General features: G+C 35.0%; 3 protein-coding genes across 3 annotated transcripts; all 3 read right to left on the bottom strand.

The window, feature by feature from the left end:
• Positions 1-5,749: 5,749 nt before the first annotated feature.
• On the bottom strand, positions 5,750-13,095 carry LOC145574165 (uncharacterized). The gene is made up of 18 exons (XM_081631904.1): positions 12,731-13,095; positions 12,414-12,510; positions 12,251-12,304; positions 12,110-12,162; positions 11,569-11,602; positions 10,779-10,869; positions 10,464-10,555; positions 9,882-9,956; positions 9,555-9,643; positions 8,928-9,057; positions 8,056-8,145; positions 7,671-7,736; positions 7,402-7,493; positions 7,089-7,154; positions 6,942-7,005; positions 6,722-6,810; positions 6,531-6,639; positions 5,750-6,215 (listed from the first exon to the last, which is right to left on the bottom strand). The coding sequence occupies exons 1-18, from the start codon at positions 12,787-12,789 to the stop codon at positions 6,153-6,155; spliced, it is 1,413 nt and encodes a 470-aa protein (XP_081488030.1). The 5' UTR covers positions 12,790-13,095; the 3' UTR covers positions 5,750-6,152.
• Positions 13,096-13,164: 69 nt separating this feature from the next.
• LOC145574166 (histone H3.2) lies at positions 13,165-13,848 on the bottom strand. The gene has a single exon (XM_081631905.1). It carries the CDS (start codon positions 13,780-13,782, stop codon positions 13,372-13,374), a length of 411 nt encoding a protein of 136 aa, XP_081488031.1. The 5' UTR covers positions 13,783-13,848; the 3' UTR covers positions 13,165-13,371.
• A 2,812-nt stretch (positions 13,849-16,660) lies between these two features.
• On the bottom strand, positions 16,661-19,807 carry LOC145575859 (uncharacterized). The gene is made up of 4 exons (XM_081633650.1): positions 19,329-19,807; positions 18,131-18,414; positions 17,579-17,803; positions 16,661-17,485 (listed from the first exon to the last, which is right to left on the bottom strand). Exons 1-4 carry the CDS (start codon positions 19,759-19,761, stop codon positions 16,976-16,978), a joined length of 1,452 nt encoding a protein of 483 aa, XP_081489776.1. The 5' UTR covers positions 19,762-19,807; the 3' UTR covers positions 16,661-16,975.
• Positions 19,808-26,710: the final 6,903 nt, after the last annotated feature.

Raw genomic sequence — 26,710 nt, 5'->3', positions numbered from 1 at the left:
AATTAACTAGGGTTGTAAATCCCGTAGTAAACAACTGCTCGTCCCTGTTTTACTTTTATTGGCTCTCAAATATGGGCCAACACTGTTTTACCATATGATCTTAGCTCACATCCCTTTGAAGAAAAATGGATTGCTATTATTTATTACTCAAAAGCCTCTTAATCTACATTTTAGTATCATACTTGTCATTAACTTTAAGTAATGGGCAAGTTTCCTTCCTAGAATCTCCCCACACACTAGATGGACATGAAGCACATGTCTCAATCACCACGATAACACTCAAGAATGACCTCCACTAAATGATGCCTCCTTGTAAGGCATGACAAAAAGAAATCACTCAAAGAACAAGTGTCTTATTTTCTTTTCCTGAAATGGAATCAGAGAAACTACTGACATCAGTGTTTAGCACAGAAATAATCTTGCACATTTCCAGTCATAAAGTTGCAAATAATACTTGTAGTTTGACAATGGATAAAGCATCTTGTCATATTCTCCAGAATGTTTATCTCCTCTAGACACGAGTAATAAAAGTAATACGAGTACTTCAATACATTAGTCTACCAAATAGTGTTACTCGTATTCCTTACCTTGCTTATTCTTAAAGGAAGCTTTAACCAAAAGAAGCTCACACTTCACAAAGTTTCTCACACATACTCAGTGACGTAACAGCCAATATTTATTTCCTCAAGCCGTTGTAGCAATAATTAATCGTAAATTGAGGTAGGATAGCAGAGGTATGGTGATGTAGCCAAATCAATTCACATGGGCCAAAACAATACGCTTATGCCGTCACTAAGAGACACACTGCTTTCAACTATTGATTACCTATTAACAGGGGTTTGCCAAGAGACCAAGTCTAATACGAAATATATGATACTATATATGCAAATGACTACCATCAAGGCTTGTACATAAAAGTTCATCTCTAAAGCACTCTGGAGTTGGTCAGTCTGACCCTTCCATGAATAATTACTTTTTTGGTCATGATAAAAGGGCACCATCACTCCCCTAATCCTTAGTTGAACTCTAACCATGGAGAAGAATGATAAATGGAAACTTTTTGTTTCGTTACCCTAGCAGGTTGTATGACAACAATAGTTGTAGAACACAGCGACTTTTCTACGTAAACAACCTAACGTGGGGACTATAGGATTAAAGTACCTTAATGTACCATTCTACAAAGAAAATTAAGATAAAGATGTTAGGCGGGCATTAAATGATCAAAATTTAATATCTTACAGAAGATCCTATGCCTATGGGCATATCCAAGAACCTGCATTAAAACCAAAGGCAAAATCACAATCTCATGATCACTAAAATGAATAATCTGGACACCATGGAATCTAAGAAACCTAACTTAATGCTAAAAATGATGCAAGATATTTATTATAAATCACTAAGAGGAGCCTGCCAGATTTGATTTAGCAAGTCTGATAATGCTTATCGTCGGTGATGTGCAAGTGACCCACAAAACAAAGAATAATAGAATATAAATTGCTATGTCCTTCGTTCCGCAGAGGGGATATGAGAATCAAAGTTTAAAAAAAAACAAAAATGGGTTTCAAATACAAATCAGTTGTTGAACTCTTTAATCTGAGGCTTTAACCATAAATGCATGTCTAATATGAAATAGGATTAGATCTTTACCCACCCAACCCCCCCCCCCCCAACACACACACACACACACACACCAAACAATTAGAATAAAACCTGGGGCTACCCTTTCCACAACTCACACTATTTGCATGAATTGGTAAATCCTTATGAAACTTTTGGTTGAAGTGAAGAAAGCCTCTTGGTAAAAATAATGTCACGGAACAATCTGAGCAGCATCTATCCTCCCTTCAACGGTTCCAGCCTATGGCAGTCTGGCAGGGGTGAATCCTACCCACTTAGACCCTTTCTTAAAATAGAAAAGAAAAGTAACAATTTGACAGCACAAAGTTTCTAGATTATTGAACCCCAAGCTTGTTAAATTTCTTCAAACACTTAACCCCTGACACTAGTATACTACACACAGCACAGCCCCTTCAGATGAAGGCACACATTATTATCCTACACCAATAAGATTTTAAGTTAATTGAAAGTTAAGGATCTCACATAACCAGACGCAGTAGATTTTTCTGATTCAGAAGTCTTGTCAAATTTCTGTTAAGAATATGTAATTTCAACCAAAAATCAGTAAGCGAGGATTGAGGAACCAAAACTCCCTTTTAACAGTGTGATAGCATCAGTATTCAGTGCTAATAAATGGACAGCTCCGGATAATCACGCTACATGACTGAAGTTTCAATTTTGTGAAGAGAATCATACTGTAGTATCTTAAACCAAAAGATTTACCAATGTTCCTTACTATATAGAGTAGCATGCATCTAAGAATTACATAGAAAAGATGTTTGGAAGCAGCTAAGATCTTTGACTGGTGAAGTACATAAACAACTAGTTCAGCTGTACAGATCCAATTAGTTGCAAACAAAAGTGATTAACACTTTTCACTACAGGTAAGAGCATACCAACTTCACATGACTAAATATGCTGGTTGAACCTTCATATTATCATATGTATTAAGTATAGCCTAGATACTGATTAATAAGTGCAATTAGCCATAAGAATATAGCTACATAGATCTTAAAAGAGAAAAAAAAAAAAAATGACAGACATCACAGTTATAAGACTTGAATATCGCTAAACCAAAAGGTACGTTTACTCATCATCTTCAAAACAGACGAAAGACAATGATTATATGCTAAATTGATCCAATTAGCCACAAAAGATTTTAAAAAAAAAAAAAAAAAAAAAAGAAAACATGACAATTTCTATATCTACTTCCCTCCCAAAGATTGATAAGTGACAAAATATCTACGGTCCCAACTTACGATTTAAAAAGAGTTGCAAACATTGAATGCATAACAAACAGCAAAACCACTCATTGCCTAAACAGTATTGCCTTGCAGCAAGGTTTCTTTGCCATGCCTTGGCATAGCCTTTAGCTAAATTGTTGACAAACCACAAACCAAATTAATGCCGGCATAATCAAATGGAAGTTACTTGCACCAGATTCATATTTGGTGGTGAGACTACATACCTCCACCTCACTCACATTAAAATATTTTTGAGTAAACAAGTAGGTGCTATATTTAGCAGGTTCCGAGAACTGCATATCAGGGTATCAGTGATATCATGCATATGAATGATAGGTGACAATAACAGAAAACTAAATCTTTCAGAGATTATTAAGAGAGAACTTGGCACAAATTCAGTAGATTTTATACTCTATAATTCTCCTTCTGATCTACACAAGAGGATAAATCTCAACTACACCAACCAAAAGGAAACATGAATGCCACTTTAAATACTGAACTATAATACTACCTCTTCTGGTAGGATATTATGCATTTACTTCTATATTTGACTGCACTATATATCGAACGACACTCACAAGAAGAATCATGTTTGTGCATCAAAACTCAAAAGTGTCAACCACGGCATTACACCACAGTAATAATATGTTAAGCAAATAGACAAAGCAGAAAGAAATCCAACAAGGAGCTGTGGTGGTCAGTCGCAATCTTAAATCCCTAGTGATGAACTAATTAATACATCTAGGAGTGGGAAGTTAGTCATCTAAGAAAAGCACCAGCATAGAAGTAATTAGTAGTGTGATGCATATATACTTCAGTTATTATATTTAAATTGGCAGAAACCCACACACAGAAAAAGAAGCAGCAAACAGCAATATAGCTTGAAAAGAGAGAAAATAAACTAAAGCCAGATTTCTCTTACCTCTTACCACAGTTAAATTCATCTTGATTTCTACCACTCTTCTTGACTCGGCAACCTTATTCAAAACCTAGAAAACCAGGAGGAAGACACTAATGAAATTCACTAGTTCAGACATAATAAGCACTACCAAAAGGCAGAAAACTTCACATCAGACTGGATAATAAATTCAAGCAGTAGTTCATTTGGCAGATGCGCACAAAATATTTCCATTGTTAGCAATTAAAACAACCCGAGGTACTTGGAACATCCACCCAATGCCAATTCTGAAAAAACTTATTAGAAAATTATTTCTACATATGGTTTCAAATTAATTAGTAGCACTACATCACTTTCTGTTCCTTTTCCATCCAAAATCAGAATTCGATATCCAAAAATATACAAACTACCACACATTACTGAACAAAGCTATAGATTTAACAACATGGATCAAAGAAAACAATCAAAACACGCCGATTTTTCCAACAAAACATTACTAATGGCAAACATTGCATAATTTGCATCCAATAGAACGCTATATAGCAAATTATTTCCATCTAAACACATTTAATCAATTGACAATGACAATAAACTTATAATCAGCTACAACAATCGACAATTGAATTTACAACAAGTAACTACACATAGATTGAAAAAAGTACACGCAATCCCGAAATTCGACATTTTCTCAGTATCATACAAGTAAATTCAAGCAGAATGAAAAATGACGGTAAAATCGTGAGAATATAATCGGATCATAAACATAAACCCTAAGCATGATTTAGTGCTTAATCGACTTCAATTTCAAATTGTTCATCATACAAGTCATCGATAAAACCCTAATTAAGGTAACATGTAACACGAAAATTCAAAATAAAGATGTAATGAAAGTTATTGAAGCATATAGATGAAGAGGAGAGAGAGAGGAAGATGAATATCAGTTCATACACTGACCTTGGCGGGAACTGGGGGAAAACAGCGAGACTGAACCGCCCAATTTACAGAGTTACAACTTGTACTAATTCGGTCCTGTTTACTTCACCTTAAAAAAATAAGTAAAAATAAGTTCAGTTCAGTAAAAATAATTTCAGTTTATTAAAAATCAGTAACTTTAAAGAAGAAATATAATAGAAATTCAGTAAAAATAATTTCAGTTTAACAAAAATAATTTCAGTTCAGCAAAAATAAGGTGAATAGAACGAGACCTAACTATATAATGCGTTACTTTTTTTTTTCTTTTTTTTTAAGAATATAATGCGTTACTTAGGGGTGATAACAAACCGAGTAGAGACCGAGCTTGGGGTAACTTGAGCTCGATTCAAAACTCTTTATTCGAGATTGGATCATAGGGTTAGGGTGATTCCCTTTTAAAAGAGGTAAGTAGTTAATTAGTTGATTTCCCTTTTTTGATATCGTTAATTTACCATTAATTTCTCTCATTTCATCTTTTTGTTGTCTACCAAACTTTAAAAAAAAAAGGAAAAAAAAAAAACAATAGCTTATTTACAAATTCCCATAATTATTTATTTTTCTCAATCAAACAAGCATGTATCCTAAACTATTTTCCATTTTCACGTTAACTTTAAATTCTGATATCATGATAAAAGATCCACTTACCTAGAAACTTAAGTTGATGGTTGAAGCCTAAAAATATACTTCGTATTTTATACTCTATTATAAATTGATGATTAATGTACAATCATACTGCCAGTATGACAATATAATTTTAATCAAAAAAAATACTGTATATAAATTCTATTTGATCTTTTTGCTACTGTTGAATAGACAACACCACTTGAACTCTCATAATTCCCTGTGTAAGCACATGCATCATGAACCTCAATAACCCCAACTCCCCAAGTTTAAACAATAAGAGTTTGTTTAGCAGAAGTCGTTTAATCATATAATTATGCTTCAATTTTTTTATTATAAATAAATAAAAAGAAAATTGAATCTTTTTCTTCTCCAACAATATTACACTATCCTGCAAGTTCCAACTACGTGTGCAATTGAACCATGTTATATTTTACTAATACATACATAAACCTATAACCATGTTATATTTATGTTACAACAAAGTTTTATTAGCTTGATACAATTCAAAATATACATGATGAATGACGTGGAGGACGAATGATGAAGAAGCACAAGATGAATTCAATCCCAAGTTATGAATCAAGTCTTGTATTTTGCACTTTCTTTGGCAATAGAAGCTGATAATTCTTCCCTGAGCTCCAACTGACTTCAACCCTTTAATGCCATGCTCATTTTGCACTTTCAAAGGAGGTGACTTTCGGAAATTCGAAAGCATCATGGCTGTTGATCATGGCAAGGATCTGCTGCTTGAGATCTTGACAGTCAGTCTTATATCATTTCCACAAGGTTCAATTGTTTCAAGGACCTTCATCCCCATGTAAGCTCTTCTTTCTTTGGCCAATCATAAGCAAAGATGCTTGCTAAAACCAAACAAATGCAGAAATATGAGAAAACTGAATAAAACAATTGTTGAAAAGTATATTGGGGCTCTCTAATGCTTTAGATGGCCCGAACCAAAGCACCATCTTTCACCCCCTTGGGTACTCATGTAGTCATATGCCATATGGGCAGTTCAACAATGAAATTTCTTCAATGTTAAAATTTTTCACGAGCTAAATGGATCCATTAATTCAAGAAAAAGGCACAATGCGACAATCATTCAAGTTCTTGGTTAATTAAGAAAGTAAACCATGACAGTCAGAGAAAATTAAAAAGCAAAGCACAAGAGAGCAGACCTTGGTGCCAGCTACAATGAAACCATTTTGTGGATGTGTAGCACAAGCAGAAACATCTTCTGACAGAGGAATAAAACCGTTTTGCCTGGAACTATTCACCATTTCCTCACTAAGCAGTAAACAGAAAGTGAATATCATAACATAGCCATAGAAACATTCAGGATTCACCCAAAGACAATCAGATTCTGTACCTGCAGTCCACATGGCAGGGAGAACTTGGATCAGGAAAGAAGTCTAGAAGGTGTAGTCCTTTATCTGATGCAGACCCAACTGCATATATCTGAACAAGGAGGGCATTGGATCAAAACCAATATAAAGAACTACTTATACAGAAAACGGTGAGCATGACATAGATTCATGAATCGTCAAATGCAAAGTTATCTCCAAATATATATCGAAAGAAAGTCTTACTGAATTTGTGGATAGCCAGGATGGTTTTATGAAGTACGATAAATTAGTTATGTCTGAGCCAGTCCTAAATTTCAAAATGAACAAAAAATAATGTCCATTAGAAGCAATTTTAATGTCACTGCAACTTGGATAGGGAGATATACTCACAACCAGGCTGGTGGAGGGCAATGGATATGTGTCACTTCTAATGTATGTAGGTCAAGAATGCCCGACCTGCAGAATTTCAAATCAATATGACTGAAATGAATAGAATATGCTATAGTAAGGTCAAAGTAAACTATTATTCAAGGTCAAGTTAAAAGATTCTTGAACAGAATCGAAGATTGACTTCTTTACCACAAAGCTAAACTAGGTAACTGTCGATAAAAAAATTATGAAGGACTTGAGTGATGTATATGACAATCAAAATTTGAAAAGTTTCTAATGCATCCAGAGACAGGATAACTATTTAAAAACCTACCATCCATCATCAAGGTGGAATGCCAAACGATAAGAAGAAGTGGGATCCAAATTGATCGAGTGTATATCCTTGGGAACAATATCCGATTGCGCCTGCGAATAAATATGAAACATGGCTGAGAGATCTAACAAGTGTCAACAAATATATTTCAGTTTTAGCAAAAGGATGTGCATCCATATTAACACAATTATTAGACATCTCCTTCGTGTAAATTGTTTTGCACAAGATTGAGAAAAACAAACAATTTAAGATGTACCCTCTTTGAATACCTTTAATGACTTGATTTTCTCTAGCAATGATGAGACCTTCACTGATGCCATAGGTGGATGATATGCCTATATTTGAACACAACAAACAGCATAAATTAAACTGCAATGATCAAAACACTGCTCTGTCTTGGCATAAAAACTAAAGCTGCCCCATGATAATCTGGAAATAACCAATTTAATCCACAAAAATCCCCTTTCATAATGTATCCCTATGACAGTACTTCACAATGACCTAGAGTATTATTCTAGGTAAAGTTTCGCCATACAATAAATGTGGTTCAATGAAAATTAAGACCCAGAATAATAGTGAGTCTGCAATGATTTACTAATGTCCACATTGCGAAAAAAAGTGAGGGGATAGGCATCAGAAGCTGTTTTTCTCAACCTCTTTATGACTCTGGAAAGCTGCTGATGTTCTTCCACCACGAAGATCCCACATATATATCATGCCCTGCTTACCAGCTCCATAAACAATCTGAAACCAGTAAACTAAAATCAGGTTATTGAAGGGACCACATGGAAGAAATAATGAACAGACAAAGTATACAACAACAGAATAGGTTCAGACTCTAAAAGACATCAGAAGCCACTTATACTAACAGCTACCAATGTGACATTTTATGACAATAAACTAGATCGACTACTAGTCTCTTTAAGTTCTCAATCCTAAAACTTCTTGATTTTACATATATAATAAGTAAATATTTTAAACTACGTATTACACACTTTATGCACTTTGATACTTGTATGGTATTAAGGTTGATTGTGTTATGACTCAAGTGCCTCAAAAGGTGTAAGTCATACTACTGATTACTGTACAACTGTATCATACTCCATAAGTAGATAATTATGAACCTAAATCCAATATAACAGCTTATTATAAAATTTTTGAATTTGACCCTTACCTAAAGAATAAATATAAACATAGAAGACAATTTCTTGTACCTAGTTCCTGGCACGGTTCCCTACCCCTACCCCCCCCCCCCCCCCCACCTCTCCAGTCCAATATGCAAGGTTTTCCCTTCTGACTTGTGGATATTCAAAAGGTACCAAAATAAGTGACATACTTAATTCTTCTGTAGGATACATCATTAGTCGTGTGCAGTTTTTTCAGAACGAGCCATTTTCAACATCAGCATAATGCCATAATAGTAAACAATCTAAAAAGTAAATATAAACTTGAGGATTTCATGTTTGAGGTGGATCACTAGGAACATAAATGATACAAACACAAGGGCCAGAAAATTCTGTACAGACCTGATTTTCGACATTCAATTGTATACTGTTCAGAGCATTGTGGGAATTGGTTGTCAGCTCAACAGATGGAAAACTACCTCTTCTTCTATCCCATATATTGATTGAACCATAGGTATCCGAAGCAAATACTCTGTCAATATCATAGAACACAATAGAAGCAATCAATCCAATACTTCAACCAGGATGAGATGGTTACATAAAAGAGAACATGTCGACCAGCAAAGTTGTTGGTCTGAGCCCTGTACAAAAATAAAGTTGCCTTATTCTGATCTGATAGTCACTAATTCTAGTTGCAGCAGTAGCAGCTTAAGTGTGCCTTAGACAATAAGAGAAATAAGACTATCAACACTAAACACCTTCCTGAAGCTACTTGTGGCAATAGATTCATAATTAGACAGTTTGACTCCCTAAATTGACATTTTAGTTAAATGGTGACCCCTAGCCTCACCCGAGAGGGGGGGGGGGAATCAAAAGGCCAACAAAGACAGGACACCAAACTAAACAAACAACCCGATACAATATCAATCGAGATAGGTTCTGGAGAGAGGACTAGACAGGGAAAAAGAAAATTTCCAACACATAATTTCTCTAAACATGTGTTAGAAATTAAGCCACACATCAACTCACCTGGAATCGTCTGATGTAAAAGCTACATCTGACAAACCTGTCGCGATATCAGAACCATGGATAGTGACAGAAGCCTTCTTTGTCAAAATCTGAATGAGTAGAAACACCAATATCATGGGTAGAACTTACACTAACATGGGACTTAAACTAAATACCAAGAATTTTTACAAAAACAGAAAGAAAGAAAGAATGAAATAAAGAAACGACATAACAAGACATCTTTAAAATGATATATTGCACAAACTATAATACAAAAAACATCTTTGAAATATTGGGATATTGGGAGCCTCAACAGAGAAAGGTAAGGGAAGAGCACTTAAATCTTACTTCAACAGGGTCGGAAGAGACATAACCAATGTCATAAATTAATACTTCACAGCTCTTCAGTGAGGTGCAAGCAACCTGAAGCCCCATTGCAAATTGCAATAGCAAATGTCAGATCCAAGGAAATAAAAATAAGCAGATAATAATGTATGTTAAGTTGTTAACTAACATTAAGTTATTTGGCAAAATGTCATGCAATGCTTTCCAATTATTATGTAGCATGTGTTCTGAGTTTTTGTGCCTAGGAAGTTAGGAGCATAGGTAGAAATCAGTTGAACCACAGCAAATGTCAGATCCAAGAAGAAATCAAGCAGAAAACAGAGTATACCAACATTACGTGAATTAGCAAAACAGTCTTGCAATGCTTTCCAACTAGAATGTAAGCACGTGTGTATGAGTTTTTTTGCTTAAAAGCATCGCTAGAAATCATAGGATATAAAGCAGTGAAACACAAAAATTACGCTTTTAATACAATAAGGCACAGCATAGAACAACTTTGGTTCATGTTGTATTCACCCAATGCATCCATCCAACACAAATTTGATAAAAACCAGAACAATGCATATATCGTGTATAAAAATCAACCTCATCTTGGTTAGCAGGATTCCATCGAACAGAATCAAGATGCCTACTTGTAGATATGTGCAAAAGATGCTTAGTTTCATCCTCCTTCCACCCTGCAGATAGATAATCAAGTTTCTGTATAAGGTAGTAAAAATGCACAACACATGAAGCACAGATGCAAGGGAGAGGGGAGACTCAATGTTCAAATAAACGATTTCAATTGAAAGATGACTACATGAGAGCTGAACCTGATAGTCTCTTACAGCATAAACTATAACCTCGTCATAGAAACATCTTGAGTTTAAGTCAACTGACCAATATATATCAGAAACTTACATGGTGAAGTCACATTACTTTGGCAGTAAAGAGATTCAAAGTCGTGCACCATCAAACAGCCAGATTTTGTCACCGAAGCTAAGTATATCCCCTATTGTACAGCAAATAATAAAATAGAAAACCACATAAATAAATAAATGAATAAAAAATAATAATAAAAAAATAAAATAAAATAAAGTGCCAATAACAAGAAATTATACTACCTCCAATTTTTATTAGTTGCAACTTTGGGTATTATTTGTGAGATATAAAATATTTCAAAGTTGAAACTAATAAAAATCGGAGGTAGTAACTAAAATCATGCAAAGTAAAAGATACTCTTAAAACTAAGTTTTAAGTACATAGCTCAGTTCTGGAAACAAAGGCCTATCACACAATAAGCATAGGCTAGTCTATCATATGCCTCTAACATCCAAACTTCAATAAGATAGCGTGAAAGGTACATACAAGGGCCTATCACACAATAGCATAGCTGCATAAGCTAGTCTAGTGTGATTTTATAAAATCCAAATTTCAATGAAACAGCTTGAATGATTCATGTTTCTTACTTTCTAAAAAAATGACTCTTAAGCTATGACACAATCAACTAGACCTTTGTGCTTTGGTTGATGAAACAGGTGCAATGGACCCCATTAGCAATGTTTCACGTAAGTTCTGTAACGATGAGAGAACAAGATGTTTCAAGTAACAAATAGAACTAAAGTATAGGATAATAATACTATTTTCAATCATACATCAATCTAGCCAGGATTTGGAAAACAACTTGAGATATGATATTGGTCCCTGTTACCTGATTATCAAACTCTAATGCAGATACACCATGCCTGCAAGGAAGTAAGGCATTCATTTGAACAAGGAAGAAACAAATTCATTTGAAAAATTGACAAGGCAAAAGTAGTTTTTGATGAACAAGGCACAGCAGGAGAGAAGAGATATAAAGATGACGAGTGGCAAATACATAGAAAATGATATCACAACGAGTGCTTGCATTGCAAATTTAGGCAGATAGCAGCAAAATTACGGCAGCAAGGCCAGCAACAGCCCAATATTAACTAAACAGAACTGTAGCGGTGAACATATAAGGTTCTATATCTATTCACTAATTCAGAAGGGAATATAATGATGAGGGATGCGAGAGAGAAATAATCCATCAAACCAGGTAGACTAAGTTGGAAAGAATAAACATACTCTATACTTGTATATGTTTTCTCATAGAATCAAATCAGACTCTACGCATCACAGAGCATGCCACGACTAATATACAGCAACAAGTCAAGTAGAACTTCAATACCAAATACTCTATACAACAATGTAAACAGAGATACACAAACCTTCTAGAGGACCCCTGATGATCCAAGCCAGCAAACGACATTACTCGATTCATCTGCATGAGATTAACCACAGTTCCAATCAAATATGAAGTTCCTTGTTGCCTTGGAAAAATATGATTAGACAAAGTCAAGAAAGCATACATGAGTTTGACAAGGACGTCCATCAATATGATACAGATGAGGAAACACGCCAATCTTTACACAACAAAAGAACACACATTAAGAAAAGCAATCTCTACAAAACCCAGTGAAAAACAAACCAAAACAGCAAACAGTTCATTATCTTTATACTATATTTTCCAACCTGAGAGTAAGATTGAACCAATAATCCACACATTTCGCGCTTGTATTTAGATTCAATACAGCCATTCAATTCAATTGCAGTTCTCTTCCAACGAGGCCTTCAGACACAACAAAATCAAACCAATTCCAGTAAATTTATCAATTATCGTCAACAAAATCAAACAAATTTCAGTGACTTTAGCATTTATCACCAGAAATATCAGGCTAATTCCAGTAAATATACAAGTTATCAACAAAAACAATCAAACTACTTCCCATGAATTTATCAATTTACACCAACAAAATCAACAAATTAAACAAAAAGTTGTGATAAATTACCTTCTAATTGGCTTAAGGTTTGTAGAAGAAGATTCAATTGGCACAACATATCGATCCATTTGTAGCTTTCCTCTCCCCGACTTCTGCTTCAACCTACTTCACTGCTTGTTAGGGTTTTACACCAAAAATGGTTTCTACTAAAGTGTCAGATCGTAATAGCGTAAATCGCTAACACTTTATTGTGTTTCCCGCCAAATTTTCACTTGCCGCTCACACTATTAGCAACCTGTTTTCATTTCTGAAAATTAATTAAAAAAAAATAAAAAACAGATCAATAAGGGAATATTACTCTGCGACGCACTGAATACTGCATACTGTGCACCAACAACACATAAAACGTTGATATTCTAAATTAACAGATCAACTCAATGTCCATTATTTTTGCAATTAGAAAATCAAAACAATTGAGAAATTAGGCGTAAATTCAGAAGAAATTGCTGATAAAACGCAGATTTCATTGATTAATAGATCTGAAGAACAGCCTTTACATTACATAACCAAAAGTACCAAAACACAAACCCTAATTTAAGCAATTAACCGTCCTTAATCACATCTAAACCACCATTAATTCCACTAATACAAAAAAAAAAAAAAAAAAAAAAAAAAAACATACGATTAATTAATTAATTAAAATAAAAACCCTAAGCACGCTCTCCACGAATCCTACGAGCGAGCTGAATATCCTTAGGCATAATCGTAACTCTCTTAGCATGAATCGCGCACAAATTAGTATCCTCAAACAATCCAACAAGGTACGCTTCAGCAGCTTCCTGAAGAGCAGCAACAGCAGAGCTTTGGAAACGAAGATCAGTTTTGAAATCTTGAGCGATTTCTCTCACTAATCGTTGAAATGGAAGTTTCCGGATGAGAAGCTCGGTACTCTTCTGGTACTTTCGGATCTCACGAAGCGCAACTGTTCCTGGACGGAATCTGTGAGGCTTCTTCACGCCGCCGGTTGCCGGAGCTGATTTGCGAGCTGCTTTTGTTGCGAGTTGCTTCCTTGGTGCTTTTCCTCCGGTTGATTTTCTCGCTGTTTGCTTTGTTCTCGCCATTGTTGATTGAATTCAAGCTTTTTTTTCTGAGTTTTGTGATTGAGAATTTGAGATTGATATTGGGTTTGTTTGATTGCAGTGAAATGAGAGGGGGTGGGTGGGGGATTTATATAGGGAGGTGAGGAAGCGGGAGTTTTTGAAATTTTTAGGGGAGAGAATTTGGGGAGATGAATGAGAAGCGTTGGATTAAAGATGGGTTTAATCGACGGTTGTGAGGGTGTTTTGTTGAGGGATATGGATTGCGATCCGTGTTTTTATTGAAGGACCAATGAGAATTTAGTCTTTTTCTTTTTTTATTTTTTTGAAGTTGTTGATAGAAGCCAGCTGGCTGTGAGATGTTATTAACTTGTTACTCCGTAGTTATTACTCGTTGGATACTTGGATGGACTTGGGAAAGAGTTTTTGACCTTGCATAGAATTTCACCCCTTAGGCCTTAACCAAAAAAAAATACTCGTATATGATTAGGGTGTTGTCCATTTTTGGAGTAAACATAAAAAACGGTGCCTAAACTTTGTCAAAAGTTTAATTTTGGTCCTTATACTTTCAAAAGTATGATTTTGGTCCCTTAATCACCAATGACTCATCAATTGTGGTGGCTAGTAAATTGAGGGTCAGTTCACATTTACTTAATTTCAGTTTAGTTCAGTTAAGTTCAGTTCAGCTCCAATCAGTTTAGTTCAGTTCAGCTTCTAATTTCCCTTTCTCATAAAATATTCATTTCAACTCAGTTCAGTTCAGCTCAGTAAATGTCAACAGACCCTGAGTTAGCAAAGTTTAAGGACATTGCCTTATTTTATTGCTGACTGGATTATAGTTTAAGGACTTCTAATGCTGACTGGACCAAAGTTTAGGGACTTTGCCTTTTTTTTTTTTTTTTTCAATTGCTACTAAATATGTTAATTAACCATATATACCCTTAATTAATCTAAACTATTATTTCCCTTCAAAAAAAATCTAATACTATTATTTTATTTCTCTATCTAATATTGAATTTATTTAATTTCACACATTAATTTTAATAACTTTATGTTTCTCTCTCCTCAACTTCTTACCTTCCCTATTTTTAAAGCTCCACCACCCTACATATCTAACCCACTTCCACCAGCACCACCCTCTCCCACCGGAACCTAAACCCCCACCAAAACCACCAAATTCCCCATTGTACTACTCCCACTAAAATCACCCAAAACCCAATCACTCCCTATGAAAACCGCCAAAACCCCCACCAACACCATCAACGAACCACTAACATTGCTGCCATAAAAAATGAAACACCAAAACCATCAATAACCCAACCGAAAACCATCAAAACCTCTATCACTCTCACCAAAACCATCACCACTCGCATTGAGATTGACCAATACCCCCACCACTCTCAGCGAAAACCACCTACACCGCCACCACTCTCACTGAAAACCACGCACCACCTCTAGATTTTCAAGCCTCTAACTTACCAATACATCCAGATCTATAACCTATAAAATTATAAGTATATATTATTATCCAAACTTCAAGGTGGTGGTCGTCTCGTGAACTTGACATGGGTTACTCCTTTATTTATTTTTTTCTTAAATTCAAAACTAATTGTTTTCGATTTGATTTTTTTTTCTTTTCGATTTGACTGGCTTTTCTAGATTTGTTGGAAATTTTGGTTTTTTTTTTATTAGTTTTAAAACAGTTGTGGTGTAATGATGGTGATGGTGATGGTTTATGTAGTGGCGGTGGATGTGGTGGTGGAGGTTACTATTGTGGTTTTATTTTTGGGGCAAAGCGAAGACCAAAGCGCGTCATTTTATTTTTGTGGTGTTTCATTACGCCACATGTCTTGCTGAGTCTCTAAACTTTTCCCTTAAAAAATATCTAATGTCAAGGTTCCTAAACTTTCACCACTCTTAATATAAAATGACATGTCATATGGGCAAAGTCCCTAAACTTTCCCCTTCATTTGACAATTCAGCAATTTAGTCCCTAAACTTTGCCTAGTCATCAATTTTTTCGCCGAAATAAGTGTTTAGTGGTGGTGGAGGGATCAAAATCAAACTTTTGAAAGTTGAGGGACCTCAATCAAACTTATACCAAAGTTTAGGGACCGTACTTGGTCTTTGCTCTCCATTTTTGCGATTTGAGTATAAAAAACAGAGTACTCCGTAGTAAAAAATACATAATGAGTTTAGTCAACTACATCAAACTAAATTCAAAATATTAATTGAGATTGAGGTGATGGAGTAGTGGCATCGCTCCCACCTCGTATCCTTGAGATCTAGGGATCAAGCATCATGGGATTCATTTAAGGGATTAAATTAGAGTTGACATAACACATCCCGTCCAAAAAAAAAGAGTTGATATAACAAAACAATATACAAGTAATATAAGTCGCGAGTTAACCCCCCCTCCCCACCCCCCCAAGACCACAATCATTGTGAATAGTGCTTAACTTATTAAAACTTAAAAGAAGTATAACTTTAATTTGACTCTCTCAGTGTGGAAATGTTCGTTAAGTGTTAACTACGTAAATACTAAATAGCACTAAATGTGAATCAACCTAATTAACTTGACCTCAAAATCAACCCAAATGATTTTTCAACCAAATACGACCCAATCTAATAACTTAGATGCTAAACAAGCACCGAATGTATATATTGTTACTTAGTTGTATCATTTACATAGTTAATTTGTTGCATGTGGTAAGTTTGAGATCCTCATGAATCGTATGTATAATTCAAAAAAAACTCGACCTCTTAAGTTAAATTTACAAGTAAAAATATAATGCTTGTAACATAATGTAAAAAACGTAATGATGTTCTTGTAACATAGAGCAAATATACGATTAAACAATGTTAAGTGTCAACAATCCCGTGTACAAAAGTCCATGCTTAATGTTAACAAATTAATCCAATTAAATTCACCAAAATGCCTCACTCTATCATTACATACACAAATTCACCAAAATGCATCACTAACACTCACACATCACTTTGCCACAATCACAGAAGACTGAACTTGAAATCCATCCAACACTCACCTGTATATACAAGCAGCAACATAATTTGCTGCTTCCACACTTTTTTCTAAATTATTTAGTCTTTTGGCACTATTTTATGATCTAACTAAGAACTAATTAAGGACTTGTCAAATTTCCAATCCCATCATATTGCACAAGCTTCATTCCATAGATAAATTTCAAGATACACATTACACCCAGTTGGCAGGCAGCGCGAAATCATGAAATCTGAAAGATTCTTCCCCTGCCGTATCTCTAGCCAATCCTATCTCAGTTCCACCACCATTAAGTCCAGCACCAGGGGAACCCGAGGGTGGTGAAGGAGGTTGTTCATGATCACCATCAGAATATCGAGGACTCTGAAGGCTGTTAGGCCAAACTGGCATAGCTAATGGAGCAGGACCACTTTGTGATCGTGGAGAATTAGAAGCAAATTGTGAGTCCTGCATCAAAACATGGAAAAGCAAGGGTGCTCGAGCATGGCGGTGTAAGGATAGCTTCTGGCTAAGGGAAACGGTATCAAAGCATTGGATAGCACTTGATGGAGAAACAATCCAAGGAAGGACTTTTTGGTTGTTTACTCGCGATATCACTAGAAGCTTAGAGTCTCTTGATGCTTCTTTATACAACTCACTCAGGCCTGATCTTGCAGAAGGGACATTTCCATCACCTTCTAGAATTGATGATATGTATATAAATCCCTACAAATGTTGTCCCAAATATGTTAGCATTTAGCAACACACTTCCAAAACTTTAGAAAGAAATGAGTCAATAGCATGTTTACGTTTACTTACCTCTACAGTGCGACTTACAGCAAAGCCGAGCTTTACATCACCCTCTTCTATGTCAACCTCAATTGGATACTCTAGGATGGGAGAGTACCAGAGACGAATTGCTCTGACTACTCCAATGTCGACTCCGTGGTAGTCCTCAAATCCATATAGGCTTGCATTGGCAAGATTTGGCAAATCTGACAATGATGAAGTGCTCACTGTGGAAGAAGCTGTTTCACCAGAAATCTGTTGCAAATGATGTTGAGATGGACGAATTATTAGACTTATTACGTTACTCGTATTCATTAGCTTTTACAACCAACAAGTAGGAATAAGTACCAAGATCTTAAAACAATGAATGATATTCGACTACTCAAAACACCAAAAAAAAAAAACATTTCAAATTTACAATTTGAACAGCAGTATTCAAGAAAACAATTCCAATCTGTCAACTCGTTTTACTCCAACAATGTAAAAGCAACATCAAGACTAGCTAAATCCGATCACATAAACATAACTAAGCAATCGGCTATATAATAACATACTGAACTGCATATTCGAGTAAAAATATACCTTCGTAAGTAAAGATTCGGTCTGAATGTTTGTTAAGGCTATTGGAACCCCTGATGCCTGAGCCGCGTTGAACCATGCATTAGCTCTAGCAATAGTATCCTCCACATCATTATAACGCCCACGTCCTTTTTCCGAAGCCTTTGGCAAGAACAGTATGGAGAAAAAACTGCTTGAATTTGGGACTCGTAGCATTGTCTGCATCTTCCGTTCCCATGGATAGGCTACATAACCATCCTCGATTTGAGTACTGTTTAACGTATGATGTAACCTGGAGTCCCTAGAAGCTGCGATTAGAGATCAAGATAACAAAATACCGAGGAGGAAGAAACGTGTATCAGATCATAATTACAGTTGAATTGAATTTTTTTTGCATTCTCAAATTGGGCCAAACATCTAAATTTGGTGTACTCGATAAACGTCCTTTTCAATTTCATAGGAAGTACAATCGTACATAACTACCTACTCTATCAACATTAAAGTTATTCCAATAATTATCAAGTGGACTCGATAAGAAGACACTCAAATTGAATGGAATATTTGACTTGTCAAAGTCGATCTAATTTCGAATTTTTTTACCTCAATTGTAATGAACACACTATGATGAACATCTTCAAATGTGATCTTGATGTACTGTATTTGTTTTAATGAAAATTTTCAGGGCTATATAACTAAGATTACATATAGTCAGATATGTCTTGCAAGTCATGCAAAGTCAAACGTTGCAATTAATTGGAACGGAGAAATGCAAACTCTTATGTTCCAAATATATACATCCTAAAAAATCACATAATTAAGTTCATATAAATATATAATTCCTGTTTTTTTATTGTTCTGCTAATTGCCTAATTGTTATCAGCTATGAATATAGTCATTCTTACTCATAAAGTTCATATATAATCAAACAAGTTGAGAATAATTAATAATCAAAATATGATCAATAATTAACAATTAAGCTTAAAATCTAGGACTGACAAAAACTTTAAACATGAATTCAATTATTTAATCATAGCAGCCAGCTAGACTTAAAAACCAATAAACCACAAATCAAAATCAACCTTCCTAAACATGTTCTCCAAGATCGTCCTTTGAAATAGCTTTTCGAGTAAAACAAGACAATCTTAGTCGGAGGACAGAGAGAATAAAATTATCGAGATACAAAGAAGTCAACGCAACAAAAAAAAATCTCCACATACATTACCTTGTAATTGTAAGCACTCAGTCTCAGAACGATCAATAAAAGCAACAGCATAATTAGGATCATCAATAGCTCTCAAAACATACTGTTGCTTCTTCTTCCTCCCTTCAGGAACAATACAACCAATCAACACAGCAGAGTCAAGCTCACCGCGTCGAACTCGAACTCGTACCGCAGTTTCCTTGCTCTTGAAGCACTTATGCAGTTGTTTCTGAACACCAGAGTTACCATCTTTAAACGGTGATCGTAGGATCAATTCACCAACATGAATCTCTTCAACGATGTCGCCGGTTTGGAGTAATCCCCCACTCCATTCGTCGGCTCTTGAAGTCCCTCTAATGCATTCGATTGCTAGTACTTTCGAGTTCGAGCCTGACCAACTACGTGATGTCGAAGTTGATGAGGATTTTGATGAACTTGTTCGATCAAACAACATTTTTTTTTTTTTTGCTTTTGTTTTAGTTTTGAGTTTTTGTTATGAAGAGAGGATCAAAGGAGAGAGAGAGTGAATGAGTAAAAGAATGGGGAGTTTTTTTAAGGAAGCTAAGAAGGTGTTGCGTGGGATTGACTTTTCAAAGTCTTTGAAGGTTATGGTCATCAAGAAAGGAGTTGAAGTTTAGGTGACATCAATAAATAACATCATATTTTTGTTTTTTTGTTTTTTTTTTTAAGAAAATTTATTGTAGATTCAAGATTTTAATGCAGCATTAATTATAAAATTAAGTCTTATGAAGTACTCGGACGAAGTAATTTTAAATGGATAGATAGGTTATATGATCACTTGTATGAGCCAATTATATGCATGGTGGTCTACCTTGATCACTTGTATGAGTAAAAAAAAAGCCGTAGTAGTAGATTTTGAGATTGTTAACTGAATTTCACTTATAGTAGGGAATATTCATGGTAAATTACTCATACAAATTCTTTTTTTTTTTTTTCTAAATGAACTGTTTTTAGTGTTTTAGGCATCTCTATGTGCCTTTTGAAATTGCCATTAACCTAATATTTCACCTTTCTTATCGGTAACGCCGTGAATTCTTTAGGTTCACATCATACCCACAATTTCAAATCAATGTAGTAAATTAATTCTAACCTTATACTTACCTTCTTATAATATCATTCCATCTCTTGAGACGTTTTCACACATCTATATTAATATACGCACGTAACACATCTATGCTAAATTAGCTTTGAAGGTGACATCAACAAATAGCAAAATATTTTCTCTTCAAAATAGAAACTACAAAGTCTACAAGTGTACTTCCTCCATTTCTTTATACTTGTAACATTGCCCTAAAATGGAAATGTCACAATACTTGCAACACAAATGGGCTCGTTTGGCATTGTTGTGGTTTTCTGTTTTTTGTTTTTTAAAATCACATGATACATGTCATAAAATGAATCAAAAATTATTCAAACTTATTAAAAACATGATAATTTTGAAAACTGACAACAGAAAAGTGAAAATACCTTTTTTCTTGTTTCCCGTTTTTGGTTTTTGTTTTCAAAAAAACAGAAAATTGAAAACCAAAAACAATGCCAAACTAGTTAGAAAGTTGTTTTGTTAAAAGTTGTATTACTTTCCTTATTTTAATCACATGTCCCACTAAATTGTACTCCTAACCATCTCTAACCCTCATTTTAATTGTATTAAATCACATGAGCCCCACTTTTCTTAAATACCGTGAAAAAGTGTATGTTGCATGTATAAAAAAACGGAGGAAGTATATTTTTAGAAAACGACTATTCTAACTCACATAATAAGAGAATTCAACTACTAATTTAAAATACACAATATGTGTGTATTTAATTAAGCTTAGCTATATAACATCCAAAACTTCTAGTTTTTTTCTACTTATTTGACTCAAACTTTTTTTTTTTATTGAAAAGAACATGTTCTAGAATTCTAGATCCGTCTTCAAAATATTGCAAGAAATTGTGAAAAGAACTTCACCTACGAGAAAGAGTAAACGATTGTTGAGTGTGAGAATGATAAACATAGCCCTTATAAGAAGTTAAAAAAGGAAATGTTAAAGATAAATTAACATTTATTACACCGATCTGCGCGTGATTTGGTGATGAATTCCCAACTTAATTCCATTTTAGAAAGTATATTTAATGATTATACATAACCCTATATTAGAGGTGATCATTTGCGGGCTTGGACGGGTAGCGGGCCGGGCTTATGCTTATTTTTTTGTCCAACGGGCTTTATGTAGCAAACCCGAACCCTTTTATGCGGGCTTGATACTTTGTCCATGCCCGCTTGTTAAACGGGCCGGGCTTGCCCGCGGGCTAACAAGCCTTAATTTTTGTTTTATTTTTTATAACACTAACTAATCTTTTTATTATTTACTTGTGCTAAAATTATTTTGGTATAGTTGTCTTATAATTTTTTGTTCACAAATGGTAATAGAAATTTTAAAAAAGGTTGAAATTATGACATATGTTATAAATATATGTAAGATAAAACTTATTTAATAAATGTTAATGATAAAATATAAAATTAAAATTAATAATTGTAATTAATAAAAGCTTATAGTTCAATATAGTCTCTTTGTATTTATTTTCAAAAATACACAAAGTATGTCATAACTAACTAACTAAATAAAATTATTAAAATAAGAATGTTATTATTATTATTATTATTATTATTATTATTATATATTAATAAACGGGCCGGACGGGCTAGCCCGCGATACATATTTCTTGTCCATACCCGCCCATTTATGTTAACAGGCCGGGCCTAGCCCGCTCAAATATCCAATTTTTTTCAAAAAGATTGTCCAAGCCCGCCCTTTTTGCGGGCCGGGTTGGGCGGGCTTAGCGGGCCATCCTGCCCATGAACAGCTCTACCCTATATATATAAATATTAAAAATTAATAAATAAAGGGGGCGACATGACAGAGACAAATTAAATATTGTTATGAAATATATAGAAATTAGAGGATTAAGAGAAGAAGGTAATAAGAGAAGTATTACTACTTTTATGTATTACTCTTGGTAATATTTTTGTGCATCATACAAGTGAAATTACATGGCTATTTATAGTAGTAAGAACCACTATTACATTGTGGGCTATAACCTTAGAGGGTGGCAATTAGGGTTGGCTACTACATTAAATGCAATGAAGAATTGGAGTGTGGACATTCACACCTTGACTAATTTAATTAACTCTTAACACTCCCCCTTGAATGTCCATACAGAATAGGGTATATGTTGCCTCGTTAAAACCTTGCTAGGTAAAACCCTTTAGGATAAAAGCCATAGCTAAGGGAAAAGAGTACAACAATACATTACTATATGCTTTAGTGTACTGCCTCATTAAAAACCTTGTCAGGAAAAACCCATTGGGATAAAAACCTGATCGAAGGGAAAAAGAGTGCAGTGCATATAATGCTCCCCCTGATTTTAACATAGTTTATGAAGACGACGCATCCCAATCTTGTGGACCAACCGCTCAACACTCTTCGAAGGTAGGGACTTTGTAAACAAGTCTGCAAGATTATCAGATGATTGGATCTGTTGGACATTTATCTTCCCTTCCTTCTGCAAATCGTGTGTAAAGAACAGTTTTGGGGATATATGTTTAGTCCTATCACCTTTAATATATCCTTCAGTTACTTGTGCGATACATGCAGTATTATCTTCATAAATGATGGTTGGACTTTCAGTTACTTCTTTCATCCCACATTCTTCTTGGATATTGCCGATCATTGACCTTAGCCATACACACTCACGTCCTGCTTCATAAAGGGCAATCAACTCAGCATGATTTGATGATGTCGCAGTTAAGGTTTGCTTTGTTGATTTCCAAGAAATTGCAGTTCCACCATAGGTGAACAGATATCCAGTTTGTGACTTGGCGTTTTGTGGGTCTGATAGATATCCAGCATCTGCATATCCGATGAGGGTGGCATCTTGCCTTGATTGATAAAACAAACCAAGATCTTTTGTTCCTCGTAGATATCGTAGTAAGTGTCTTACTCCTTTCCAGTGTCTCTTCGTTGGTGCGTTGCTAAACCTGGCTAACAAATTCACAGAAAAAGCTATGTCTGGTCTAGTATTGTTAGCTAGATACATTAGAGCCCCAATTGCACTTAGATATGGTACTTCAGGACCAAGGACATCCTCGTTTTCCTCTCGAGGTCTAAATGGATCATATTTCATAGTCAAAGACCGAACAATCATCGGGGTGTTTGTTGGGGTCGCTTTGTCCATGAAAAAACGTTTTAACACTCTTTCGGTGTAGTTAGACTGATGGACGAAAATACCATTATTTAAGTGCTCAATTTGCAATCCAAGGCAAAATTTAGTTTGTCCAAGGTCTTTCATCTCAAATTCTTTCATCAAGTATTTTGCAGTTCTTTCAAGTTCATTTGGGGTTCCAATGATATTCAAGTCATCAACATAAACTGCAACAATTGCAAACCCTGATTGTGATCTCTTAATGAAAACACAAGGACTGATTTGATTATTCTTGAACCCTTCTTTCATAAGGTATTCACTAAGACGATTATACCACATCCTCCCAGACTGTTTCAATCCATAAAGTGACCTTTTTAATTTTATGGAAAGTAAATGTCTAGGCTTGTGGTTTTCTGGTAATTTTAGTCCATCTGGGACTTTCATATAAATATCTGTATCGAGTGACCCATATAAATATGCGGTTACTACATCCATTAATCGCATCTTTAGTCCTTCTGAGACTGTCAAGCTTACCAAAAATCTTAACGTAGTTGCATCAACTACGGGAGAATATGTCTCCTCATAATCAATCCCAGGAATTTGAGAAAAACCTTGGGCTACAAGTCTTGCCTTGTATCTTACAATTTCATTTTTCTCATTTCGTTTTCTCACAAATACCCACTTGTATCCAACTGGCTTTACACCTTCTGGTGTAAGGGTTATTTTTCCAAACACTTCTCGTTTTTCGAGTGACTTTAACTCTGTCTGCATTGCCTCTTTCCATTTTGGCCAATCATGCCTGCAACGACATTCTTCCACTGTTCTTGGTTCACTATCATTTTCGTCAGATGCCATTTCAATTGCAATGGAATATGCAAATATTTCATTTACGATAACATCATTTCTATTCCAATAATTCCTGGTAGAAACAAAATTTATTGAAGTTTCATTGTTATCGATGTTATGGTCATCTTGTTCATCCCCTTTCGGATTATCATCTTTTTCTCTATTCTTATCTGTACTTTGTCTTTCTTGACCTTCTGTAAGGGGAATATTGTCGATCTCATCAGGTCTTTTTAATTTTCTTGGTTTAGAGTCTTTTGAACCAAGTGGTCTTCCACGCTTTCGGCGTGCTAGAGATTCATTTTCAATGATCTTATCACCAGAAGGAATTTCAATTCGTGCAGGGGCATTTTCAGCTGGTATATGTGATTTTGTCACTTTCTTTGCATCTATAAATGCATCAGGCAGCTGATTTGCAATGCTTTGTAAATGAACAATTTTCTGAACTTCTTGTTCACACATATTTGTTCGTGGATCAAACATTGACAATTGTGTTGCATTCCAAATGATTTCTATTTCTTTCTTTCGTGGGTCCACTTTCTCTCCCCCTAAGGCTGGGAATACTGTCTCATTGAAATGACAGTCGGCAAATCTGGCCGTAAATAAATCACCGGTCATTGGTTCAAGATATTTAATTATGGAGGGTGATTCAAACCCAACATAAATTCCCAGCCTTCTTTGTGGACCCATCTTTGTTCGTTGGGGTGGAGCAATAGGAACATACACCGCACAACCAAAAATTTTTAGATGTGAGATATTAGGTTCTCGACCAAAAACTAATTGTAGTGGTGAGAACTTATGATAAGCAGTTGGTCTCAACCTAATTAGAGTTGCCGCATGTATTATGGCATGACCCCAAGCAGATGAAGGCAATTTTGATCTCATCAATAATGGCCTTGCAATCAATTGTAGTCTCTTAATTAATGACTCAGCAAGTCCATTTTGTGTATGAACATGAGCTACAGGATGTTCTACAACAATTCCAATCGACATACAATAATCATTAAATGTTTGGGATGTAAATTCCCCTGCATTGTCAAGCCTTATTCCTTTTATTGTATGGTCTGGAAATTGTGCTCTTAGTTTAATAATTTGAGCAAGGAGTTTTGCAAAAGCAACATTTCTACTGGATAAGAGACTTACATGTGACCATCGAGTTGAGGCATCAATTAATACCATAAAATATCGGAATGGTCCACATGCAGGATTAATTGGTCCACAAATGTCTCCTTGAATCCTCTCTAAAAATGTTGGAGATTCAGTAGCAATTTTGTTCATAGATGGTCTTATTATTAATTTGCCAAGTGAACATGCAGAGCATGTTAATTCATCTGATCGAGGGATTTTAACATTCCTAATTGAATGTCCTACTGAATTTGCTATAATCTTGTGCATCATTCCTGTACCAGGATGACCCAAACGATCATGCCATAAATTTAGCAGATTCTTATTATCTAACTTCTGGTTAGATATCAAATTTATTTCAACTGGTCGTATATCTATATGATATAACCCTGAAGAATATGCTGGCAATTTCTCATACACATGTTTCTTGCCATGTTTTTCTGCCGTGAGGCATAAATATTCTTTTTGATCCACTATCATTGTTTCTAAATGAAAACCATTTTGACGCACATCTTTAAAACTTATAAGATTTCTTCGAGATTTACTCGAATATAAAGCGTCAATAATGATTAATTTTGTTCCATTTGGGAGTATTATGCAAGCTTTTCCAGAACCTTCTATTAGCTTGGCTGACCCAGAAATGGTATTAACATTTGCTTGAAATAATTTTAACTTTAAAAAATATTTTCTATCCTTCAGAATAGTGTGTGTTGTTCCACTGTCCAAAAGGCATTGAAATTTGGAACCAACTTCGGGCAGATCCATATCTTCATAAAATAATAAGTATAAGATTAGTTTAAGATAATTAAACTGGACGTACTTTATTAATAATGAATAATTAAGAGTACATAACTTGAACATGAAAAAAAACATATAAGAAAAGTACATAATGAAAACATAATACATATCATAGTAATTGATGAATTATCTAAACATGATTATTCTCTCCAAAGATAAATTCACCACTAGCTTCACCATTGTCTATGTGGAAATCAGACACATCAAGGCTAATTCCAGGGACATTTTCTTCATTAACATAATTTGTTTCGGCATGTTTTTCTTTCCCTTTAATGGAAGCCTGGTATAGTTCTACCAGATGTTTGGCCGTACGACAAGTACGTCCCCAATGTCCAGTCATGCCACATCTATAACATGTGTCTTTTCCTTTTGTGGTGGCTTGATTTTTGTTTCCTTGTTGATGCCCCCTTTGAGTGTTGTTTCTAGGGGGA

This window comes from Chenopodium album, chromosome 13 (genome assembly GCF_948465745.1).
Source record: "Chenopodium album chromosome 13, dcCheAlbu1.1, whole genome shotgun sequence".
Lineage (NCBI taxonomy): Eukaryota > Viridiplantae > Streptophyta > Magnoliopsida > Caryophyllales > Amaranthaceae > Chenopodium > Chenopodium album.
This window is presented reverse-complemented; position numbering and strand designations above follow the sequence as displayed.

Bases quoted from the DNA above. Each gene is read 5' to 3' on its own strand.
- LOC145574165 (XM_081631904.1), bottom strand. From the start codon at position 12,789: ATGGATCGATATGTTGTGCCAATTGAATCTTCTTCTACAAACCTTAAG. The intron at 9,957-10,463 runs GTTGATTTTTAT...ATGGGGCTTCAG, and splicing joins ATCCTGCTAACCAAGATGAG to GTTGCTTGCACCTCACTGAA. The intron at 6,640-6,721 runs GTACAGAATCTG...TTTACTGCTTAG, and splicing joins CCCTGCCATGTGGACTGCAG to TGAGGAAATGGTGAATAGTT.
- LOC145574166 (XM_081631905.1), bottom strand. From the start codon at position 13,782: ATGGCGAGAACAAAGCAAACAGCGAGAAAATCAACCGGAGGAAAAGCA.
- LOC145575859 (XM_081633650.1), bottom strand. From the start codon at position 19,761: ATGTTGTTTGATCGAACAAGTTCATCAAAATCCTCATCAACTTCGACA. The intron at 18,415-19,328 runs GTAATGTATGTG...CTCTAATCGCAG, and splicing joins TGAGTGCTTACAATTACAAG to CTTCTAGGGACTCCAGGTTA. The intron at 17,486-17,578 runs GTAAGTAAACGT...CAACATTTGTAG, and splicing joins CTGTAAGTCGCACTGTAGAG to GGATTTATATACATATCATC.